The sequence below is a fragment of the Copadichromis virginalis genome, linkage group LG8 (genome assembly GCF_057382275.1).
Source record: "Copadichromis virginalis isolate Kocher_CV1m ecotype Utaka linkage group LG8, C_Virginalis_male_GT1.1, whole genome shotgun sequence".
NCBI lineage: Eukaryota > Metazoa > Chordata > Actinopteri > Cichliformes > Cichlidae > Copadichromis > Copadichromis virginalis.
The window spans coordinates 32,100,395-32,110,628 of NC_140625.1; the positions used below are offsets into that span (position 1 = coordinate 32,100,395).

Here is a 10,234-nt window from a genome sequence, read left to right on the forward strand (position 1 = left end):
GGGAGGGTGTTTATCTCGGTTCGATTGGGTAATCGTTCGAGTTGCTAGGGCAACCTTGAGTCAGGATTGGACGTTGGAGACGTCCATCAGCGAGCGGGACAAGCTGTGCGTTTGGCTCACTAAGTGACGTCAAGCTGAACAGAAATAGAAAAGGCAACAATTTCCTGTTTGGATTGAGAAAATAAAAGCATGACAGCGGCTGGGCGGAAGAGATGCTTTACACAGGAGCAGTCTAGAGATGAGCCTTCGGACAGACAGCAGTCCGGGTTTCATGAGGCTGATGTTCAGATCAACAAGTGCAGCACTCGGAGCAGACTGAGGTTACATTTGCAGGAGATATTTCATGATGTCCATCTGCGTCTCTCTGAGTTTTGTGAAGCAGTGACTGTTGGAAATGTCTTAATGCAGTCGAAGGAAGAAGTTTTCCTCCATCAGCTCACACTCGAGTAACCAATCACTGACTGAAAGCGTGACAATGTTATTTATACAGCACCAACTCACAACAGCAGTCACCTCAACAACATGTTTTTGGCTGTTTTGGCCGTGCCCACCCTGACAAAGATGAATGACATATTTGGTTGCTGTAAAACCACAAACTCTGTGGCAGGGTTGGTCCTTCCCGGGAGTAGGGAGTGGGGGAGTTATCTTTTTTTGTGTTGTGCTCTGGTTTCCCAGAGGCCGAGGCACAATAACAGCAACAGCAGATATAAATTCCTAACTTCCTGACAAATAGACCACAGTCTGTCAGACTCGGCCCCCACCGGTCCAGCACCATCACACTCAGCACCGGGTCTCCACAAGGATGTGTTTTGAGTCCCCTCCTGTTTACGCTCTACACATCCGACTGCTCCCCTACCCATCTCTCAAACACCATCATAAAGTTCGCGGATGACACCACAGTGGTTGGACTCATCTCAAGGGGGGATGAGTCGGACTACAGAGATGAGGTCAACAGACTGACTGAGTGGTGTTCAGTTAACAACCTCCAACTGAACACCACGAAAACTAAAGAACTTATCTTGGACTTCAGGAAGGGCAGAGCAGACCCGGCCTCACTCTACATCCACGGGAACTGTGTGGAGAGGGTACGCTCCATGAGGTTTCTGGGCGTGCAGATATCTGACGACCTCTCCTGGACTGCAAATACCACGGCGGTGGTTAAAAAGGCCCAGCAGCGTCTCCACTTTCTGAGAGTGCTCAGGAGGAACAACCTGGAGGAGAGGCTGCTGGTGACATTTTACAGAGCCACCATAGAGAGCATCCTAACGTACGGCATAACAACATGGTATGCAGGGTGCTCAGCTGCGGACAGGAAAGTACTGCAGAGGGTCATCAACACAGCCCAGAAGATCACTGGCTGCTCTCTGCCCAGCCTGGAGGTCACTGCAAACTCTCGGTACCTCAGCAGAGCTGGCAATATCATCAAGGACCACTCTCACCCCAGCAACCAACTGTTTGAACTATTACCGTCAGGCCGACGGTACAGGTCACATAAAACCAGGACAAACAGATTCAGGGATAGCTTCTTTCCCAGAGCTATCACCGTAGTAAATAAGCACAAAAACAATTGAACCTATTCCATACCGTCACTGTCATTATATTATGCTGCTATTCATACTGTCATTATATTAATGCTGCTATCCTGTATATATTGTACATACTATTGTTTGAGTACTTACGATTGTTTTTTTGTCCTTTTATATTTATATTTATTATTGAAACTTGCACCAAGGGAGCGGCACTCCAATTTCGTTGTACTCTGTACAATGACAATAAAGGCTATTCTATTCTATTCTATTCTATTCTATTCTATTCTATTCTATTCTATTCTAAATTAGTGACAAATGTAAATATGAAAACATCCTTTCAACCTGTCAGGACTGTTTGAGGTCAGACTTTAAAGCTTCGAATTTATCTTTTCTCCTTTATGATTTTTAAATAAAGTTTCGGTATCCAACAAACAGGAAGCAGCACACAGTGTTCAACTCAGGATTCAGCTTTAGTGATGACATCCAGCAGGTGTCAGTGTCACACCAAACTGCCGTTTGTTGCATCACTTTGATATTCATATACAGTAAATTTCACGCATACAGTATTTTAGGTTTGTCACGTTAACAGCTGTTGATGGGAACACGTGATATATAGTTCTATATTGTGTATTTTGTTGTACAGTTATTTTATTTTCAACTTTAATTTATATATTTATCTTTATCTTATTCTTTCCAGTTAAATTTACCCTTCATTCTAATTTGTGTTGTACAGTTATTTCATTTTTAACCTTAATTTATATTTTATTCCTTCCTAGTTAAATTTACCCTTTTTAATTTTTCATATTTATTTCCTATCTTATTCATAGCCTTTTCCTTTTTTGTTTTCTTTAGGTCACGAGTAGTTGTCCAAGCATTTCACTACATATCATACTGTGTATGACTGTGTACGTGACAAATAAAATTTGAATTTGAATTTGATTTGAATTTGAAAAATTATAATAAATGCTTTACTGGAACAATTCAACCATCACTACATTTTTAGCCATTCTTTCAAGAGATTAACTGATCCTCGAGAATATTTTTAAAAAGAAAATGATTCTAGCGTTACGTAGCTCACTGATACTCAAAGTCCCCCTAATTAACAGAAGCTATAATAATGGAAGATAATTATTAATTATTAAGTGTGACGCATCAGAGTAAACTTAAGATTTCTCTTATTTTGTCAATAACAGTTGAATGAGATTATACTTATATACTCTACACAAGCCTTTAATAGTGGTTTCATGTCATATACATCATGTAGCTGTGATTTTTTTGAAAAAAGGAAAAAAAGTTCACAAGCAATCAAGAAGTACTGTATTTTTCGGATTATAAGGCGCATTAAGCGAAACAAAACAGTCAGATAAGTCAAACTTTACTCAGCTCATTCTTCTTGCTTCCTCCACTTCAAGTTCAAGTTCAAATTTTATTCGCCACATGCAGTGGCAGGTTGCTGGTTGGAATGAACCCGTCCCCCGACCTTACACACACAACACAGACATCACATGGGGATACAAGTCAGAGAATGGATGCATTACAGAAAAACCACTGAAATCTACACTACAATGGGAAAGTACAAGAGGAAAAAAAGAGACCTTTACTCATGCTGGGCTACAGGAGGACAGCATGAGAACAGGAAACAAAAAAACTCCTCTGCACAGAAAGCACATAAATGTCCACAGCACAACATTATAGAGCACGTGACCAGCAACAGGGTTGGGTAGGGGAAAGGAGTAATCCCAGGCAACACAGCAGCCATCCTGCCACTGTGCCGACTCTCCAGCGCGAGCCGAGACCTGCTTCGTGAAAAACATTGATTCATTGATTCCCTAACCCCTCCGTAACATTGATTCATTAATGTTGAATTCTCTGGCAGCTGCTCTATTCCCATGTTGTTGCAGTATATTAATGACTAACCTCGTATTGTGGATGGATTATCTCAGTTGTTCTCCTGACTGAAGTTTGGTCCGTTTACAGCATCCTGCCATGCGATTGCATTTGTCTCTAACCATCAGGAACCCTCAGGTGAACTTTTATCGAGTGGGAGAAAGTTAGCATTCATCCTCCAGCTTCACTGTGTTTATGTTATGCTAACATAGCTGTGTTGCTAGCAATCACCTAGCACATGATTATGTACCAGCTAGCCCAACTTCAGTAACCCTACAAACGCCACTGCTGTCAAATTTCCTTCATTTGTTCAACTCAAAGGGAAATTCATTTTTACATTTTTCGTGGTGCATACTGCTGAAGGACTCAGGGATGGAGGTGTCTGAATCTATGTGGAGTAAGTGTTTGTCTAAAATCCACTCTGGCTCCATAAACAGTAGACACCAATTAATTCAATTTAAAATCTGACTGCACAAGATTCATCCCTCTGTCTCCCTAATGTGTGACAGGTTGGCAGACGTTGTTTCATGCTTTTTGGTCTTGTCCCTCATCCATAGGCTTTTGGTGTAATATATTTCACTGGTATTCCAGCGCATATATGAAGCCCTACAGCCTGCTCAGAGCTGCTCCCGGCTACAGTGCAGCAGCCGTTGGAGTTAGGTCTGATTGGTGCCGAGACTAATCCTGAGGGAATGGAGTCCCCCACTCCTCCTTCCTTTCAGTTGAAGGTAACAGACATGATGTCCATAATACAAATGGAAGAGATCAGCAAAGACTGTAAAGACTCTCTTTTGAATGTCTGGAACACTTTGTGGAGGCCAGACTGGGCTAAACTGGGCTAAACTGGGCCCAGATTTGTAAACTCTATTCCAGCTTTTGGTGTTCTGTCTTGTGCTGTTTTGCATTATGCATGTTTGTCTGAATTAACTGTTTTTTCTGCAACACATCTGAGCCTGCTTGTTTTTGGGTTTGTTTTTGCTTTATATTTTGAAAATCCAAAACAAATTAAAAAAAAAAGGAGACTCAGAGCCACAACCTGTTCGTCCTTTAGCTTTGGTAGATTTAGATAGTTGAAAAATTCGTCATTTTCTGCATCGGATGGATTAATCTGTGACATGAAGCTTCGTTAAAGTCTTCAAAGACTTCTTTGTTGTGGCTCATGAGTAATGCTTTCAGTTCAACCCTTTATAGAGTAAATAGTTCTTTTTTTCTTTTAGTTCTCCAAACGCAGGCTTTGCACTAGAAAATGTTTTCTTAATTCTTTAATTTAGTTCGAGTTTTCTCAGGTTGTTAACTGCATGTTCTTGTGGTGAATAAATAACTTCACTTCGTGCAGGCATCAGTTTAAAATCCTTGAGTGTAATTTCATCAACCTCTCTGTTCCTGCAGTTTCTCTGAAGGTTCTCCAACCTGCTGGGTGGAGTGTTTAACTCACACTGCTGCTGCAGTTTGGCTTTTAGTTAAATGTTAGATGATAAAATAATTCATCTGTTGTTGATCCCAGGCTGTATTTGCATAATTTAACAACCTGAGAATCAGGACCAGACGATTTTTACCGGGTCCTAAAATATATCAAAGCTTAGACGTGTCAGAGCATCTTCTTTGAACGTACATAAAGTGAAATCAACTCTGTCGTTCTGCAGTTAAATGTAAGTGTAAGTTCAGTCTGTGCCGACACGAAGCAGTAAAAAGACCTCTGAGCAGGTCACGTCTTTTCCTCTGCTGCCCCCTGGTGTTCAAACTGTCCATGACTGTCCAACTCTGAAAAAATAAAAACTGTGAAATACATTTTTTATTTGATTCGACTGACAGGAAACATCCTGCGAGAACACTCAGCTGTGAAACTCTCAGGCATCTTTAAATAACAAAAGTAAAAACAGGACAACATGTTAGAATACACAGAAGAGTAAAAGTGAACCCGTACTGCATATATTCAGCACGACGCTCTCTTTAATTTGACTTTATTTCCAACCGCATTTATTAAATATTTATATCGTTACAGGCACAGGTTTAAACGTGTACCTGTACATGTGCACATGCACTTCCACACAGCGCATGGTGTGTTTTTCCTCCAGGCTTTAAAAGTAAAACTTTAAATGTTTGAACCTCAAAGAAAATGAAACATTAATAAGTTTAAATCAGACATCGATATTTATCTGATGTTCCCTAAATGTTCCCTAAATGTTCGAGAACTGATGAAGAGCTGAAAGGAAACTTTGGAACAACAGGAGGTGGGACAGAAACCAGGAAAACAAAAAGAAATAAATGAATAAATATCATCAGAATAATAATGATTAGTGGTGCATCTGTTAATGAACACATGAAGGGAAGTTTCATGTGTTTGTTTCAGGTTTAAAGTTTTTTCCATAAATTTAATTTTCTTTGATCTCTTCTGGTTTTTCTTTTTTATAACTTTTCATATTTTTCATACTTTTTTACACTTGTAAATCTTTTTATTTCTTTTTGTTTATTATCATGTACAATTTGTTTTTCTCCAACATCTGTGATTCTTGCTTTTGAAAGAAATGTTTTCTTGTACATTTTCATGTTGTAACTTCCTGGAAATGCTCCGACCCTCCGGCGCACAGAGCTCCTCCGTCGGGACGTTTGATGATCAGTGTCGACTTTTAATGTGACGTCAGACAGAGTGAAGAGTCTCGATTATCCGAACAGTTTTTTCCTTCGTTTCCTTGGAGAAAGGCGGAGCCCTCGCTCAGCTGTAGCTGTATCCGGGCAGAGGAAGCATCTGACCCTCTTTGGCCTCGAAGAAGGTGTAGGACAGCGTGATGGTGTCCACTCGGGCCATCCGCGGGTCGTTGTCGAACTCGGGGTCGATGTAGAAGAAGACGGGCATGTCCACCTCCTCGTGAGGGTTCAGGCGCTGCTCCTCGAAGCAGAAACACTGCAGACACACGAGCAGAGATCACGTGTTACACGTGTGATAGCAACCAGCTCAGATCACCCGCCAACGCCACGGCTTTACGTGCCGAGAGGACTCGGAGCGTCTCCGTGTAGGGCTCTCTCCCACAGTCCAAACACATCCATGAAGGTGTGAATCTAGAGTATGTGTGTGTTAGTCCTGCGACACACAGGCCACCTGTCCAGGTGTGCCCCGCCTCTCAACCTCCTGCTCACCTGTCCAGTGTGGCGAGTGTTGTGCCATTGATTGATCATGTGACTGATTATTGATTACCTGGATCTTGTTGAAGTACTGTCCGGCGTCAAAGGGCACCACGTTGTAGGTGGAGATGCCGATGATCGGTTTGTCTGTGGGGTTCTTGGCTCTGTAGAACGCCAGCGCCGTCTCCCCGGGAACCACCTGGGGACAGAGCGTGTGCGTGAGGAAGAGGAGGAGGAGGAAGTGATGAAGGATGGAGACGGAGCGCAAAGTCTTACGAAGATCTCCGTCTGCTGCGGCCTGAAGTTCCACTGCATGCTGGCGTGAGTGTCGGCGTTGAACGTCACCTTGATGACGCGCTCCTTCACCGGCGTCATTGTCGCCACCTGCTCCATGTCGTGTCCGGCCACCGCCGTGCCGCCGAGCCCTGATGCCTGGCGACAGAAGCTGAGCGTTCAAACGAGCTCTCAGCAGCTGTGTGTGTGTGTGTGTGTGTGTGTGTGTGTGTGTGTGTGCTCACCTGGCAGTAGAGTCGATACAGCGGCACTGCGGCGTATGCCAGGCCGATCATTCCCACGCCGGCTGCGGCGATGTAAGTCAGCGCAGTCTTGTTCCTGTTCCTCCACTCCTCCTCCTGACTCTGGGTCTTCCTGCTCCGCCCCCGACTGTGGAGGCGCTGCGGACGCCACCGCCACAGGAAGTTCTTAGCCTGAGAGCGCAGCCCCCTTGGAGCGCCACAGCGAAGCGTCAGGACGCATCGCGTTAATACCACCGAGGCCTGAGGAAGGCAGAGGGGCGGCCGCAGCAGCAGAGGCAGCAACATGGCTGCAGTCAGTCACACCTGAGACTCACCTGCACGACAATCAGAGTTAGTGTGGAATAAACAGGAAGACGTGTTCTCCACATGTTTAACTCGTCAGGTGAAAACAACAATGAACCAAACTCCATTCAAAAACGACACGATTTTATGCCACCATGCCAAACTGCACCGACTATTCAGAGTTCACAGAATCCTTTGAATGTTGGTGACTTTATGTTGACACGTCACAGTCTGTAAACTGAGCTTTTATTTTATATTCACCTGCACTCTACTTCAAAAATGTGCACATTTAGAAACTTTGCCTGGTAACAAAAGTTCTTAATGTGCTAAAAGTTTATCAAACAGCTTTTTCACATTTTTAAAAGTCACTCTTTAATTCCGCACATTGCACACTGTGTTAGTGTTAGCAGTACACTACACCAAACTACATTTACAAAAGGTTCATTTTTAAGACACTTGTCTTACAAACAAGGTTTGTAGCTGATTTAACCACAAAGAGCAGAAACGTTATCGGGGATCATCAGCTTCACAGATCTGCACTCAATAAATCTGATTTTAAATAAAGCGATCTGACAACACACACACACACACACACACACACACACCTGCAGCGGCTGACTGCACACGTCACGCGGATCACTCACCTGTTGTTAAACTCTAACTATGGACTAACTACAGAAGCTCAGTGGGAGCTTCATGGTTGACTTACCTGTGGAGTTTCTTCGGCATTCACCTCTGCTCAGTTACCAAACATGATTCCGGAAACACTTCGGTGTAACACACAATGTGGTCCGCTCCGCCCCATAGCAACAAGCGAAGCGTTCCGCCGGCAGAGTTCCGCAGGGTAACGGATCACGTGACTGAATTTATCCGCTGAGAAATGTTGTTTAACACAAACTTCACTGTAAAAATACCAGAATAACAGGAGTCGTTTGTAGTTAATTGGTTTTCATTAAAAGCACCTAAAATATATATAAGTTAATAAATAAATAAATAAATACTTTTAAAGAACCAAAGAGAAAATTTGACAGAAATAAAATAGATTTTACATTTAAAATGTGATTTTAAGGAAAACAGCCAAAATATGCAAATTAGGAACATCTTCAGCTTGGCCTCCAACAATCTCTAAACTATCTCTTTCACTCTTGCTCCTTCTGTCTGAAATCACCGCTGATATTTAAAGCCTGACAGACCTGCACTAGCGCTGTACTCATTTCCATTTCCCAGCGCGACAGTCCAGAGACCACACTGAGGTCTCAGTATAATATTTCCCTTCCTGTTGATCGACTCTCTGGCTTAAATAAATAACTTAATTTAATAATTTAATATTTAACTTAATTTAACCTAAGTTAAATTTAAGTTAAATCCTGTTAAATCCTCTCTTAGACGTAGGCTGCTGGGGGATTCCCATGATGCACTGGGTGTTTCTTCTTCACTCACTATGTGTTAACAGACCTCTCTGCATTGAATCATATCTGTTATTAACCTCTGTCTCTCTTCCACAGCATGTCCTTATCCTGTCTTCCTTCTCTCTCCCCAACCAATCACAGCAGATGGCCCCGCCCCTCCCTGAGCCTGGTTCTGTCGGAGGTTTCTTCCTGTTAAAAAGGAGTTTTTCCTTCCCACTGTCGCCAAAGCTCTATGAATGTTGAGTTGTTCTCTGTATGTATTTTTTTAGGGTCTACCTTACAATATGAAGCGACTGTTGTTGTGATTTGAGCTGTATAAATAAAATTTAATTGAATTTAATATTATTAAAAAAATTGTAAAAGTAGTCTTTTGTAGGGATGGGTACCGGTGTCCGGTGCCATGATGGCACCGGTTCTGACATAAACGGTAGTAACCAGACCGAAAAGCAGCGCACATTTCGGTGCTTTATTTCGGTGCTTTTTTTTCCTGAGCTGTGATACACTTCTAGCCAATCATTTTACGTTTCCCAGGATAGTAGGCGGGGCCAGGTACGTACGTTCAGTTAGAGCAGAGCTACAGATTAAAAATGTCCAAGGCGAAGCGGTCAAAAGTCTGGCTGTACTTCACAGCAAAATATGCAAACTCAGCAGCAACAAGTGCTTTAAGCTGATACTGTGATACTGTCAAAGGAGGTCACACCTCCAATCTGATGAAACACCTGGCGACACATAGCGTTTTTTTTTTTAAAGCCGAGAAATGCGCCGTATTTGATAGCTTGCTGCGAGACCTCACACTGTACACGTTGGGTGGGTTGCCAGTTATCGGACCCGGAGCAACATCCCCCAAAAACCCGAAGAATAGAGTCCTGGCCCCTAGCCCTGCCAGTGTAGCAGAAATGATGAGGATGATGATGCAGCAGCAGCCGTTCTTCTCTGCGTGAGTAGCTTCATGTTGTTCGTGTGTAATTTACGTTGAGTAGGCTAACCACGTTATTACATTAATGCATGTAAGGTGAACTAGCAAACATCATCATAGCTACATGCTGCTGTCTTCTTGTTTGATGGCAGATGCTCCCTTCACCCTGGCCAAAAAGGCTAAAATGACCAAAGAAAAAGTGGGAAACAGCTGAACATGAGAGGTTTTTATGGAACGCCAGGACTGCCATAATGAATTAATTAAATACACCATTAAATAATTAATTAAATGTGGCAATAATTAATTAAAATTGGAATTAATTAATTAAATAAATAGTTATGACACATGTAATTAATTAATTATTGACACATTTAATTAATTATTTATGTATTTCACATTTAATTAATTATTGACACATTTAATTAATTAATTATTGACACATTTAATTAATTATTTATGTATTTCACATTTTAATTAATTATTGACACATTTAATTAATTATTGACACATTTAATTAATTATTTAATGATATATTTATTTATTTCATTTTGGCAG

General features: G+C 42.0%; 1 protein-coding gene across 1 annotated transcript; it reads right to left on the reverse strand.

Annotated features, from left to right (window-relative positions):
• Positions 1–5,190: 5,190 nt before the first annotated feature.
• cox11 (cytochrome c oxidase assembly homolog 11 (yeast)) lies at positions 5,191–9,437 on the reverse strand. The gene is made up of 6 exons (XM_085467169.1): positions 9,321–9,437; positions 8,064–8,256; positions 7,055–7,386; positions 6,813–6,968; positions 6,610–6,735; positions 5,191–6,318 (listed from the first exon to the last, which is right to left on the reverse strand). Exons 3-6 carry the CDS (start codon positions 7,355–7,357, stop codon positions 6,130–6,132), a joined length of 774 nt encoding a protein of 257 aa, XP_085323295.1. The 5' UTR covers positions 7,358–7,386; positions 8,064–8,256; positions 9,321–9,437; the 3' UTR covers positions 5,191–6,129.
• Between the last annotated feature and the right edge of the window lie 797 nt (positions 9,438–10,234).

Bases quoted from the DNA above. Each gene is read 5' to 3' on its own strand.
- cox11 (XM_085467169.1), bottom strand. From the start codon at position 7,357: ATGTTGCTGCCTCTGCTGCTGCGGCCGCCCCTCTGCCTTCCTCAGGCC. The intron at 6,736-6,812 runs GTAAGACTTTGC...CTCTGTCCCCAG, and splicing joins CGCAGCAGACGGAGATCTTC to GTGGTTCCCGGGGAGACGGC. The intron at 6,319-6,609 runs GTAATCAATAAT...GTGTGTCTGCAG, and splicing joins AGTACTTCAACAAGATCCAG to TGTTTCTGCTTCGAGGAGCA.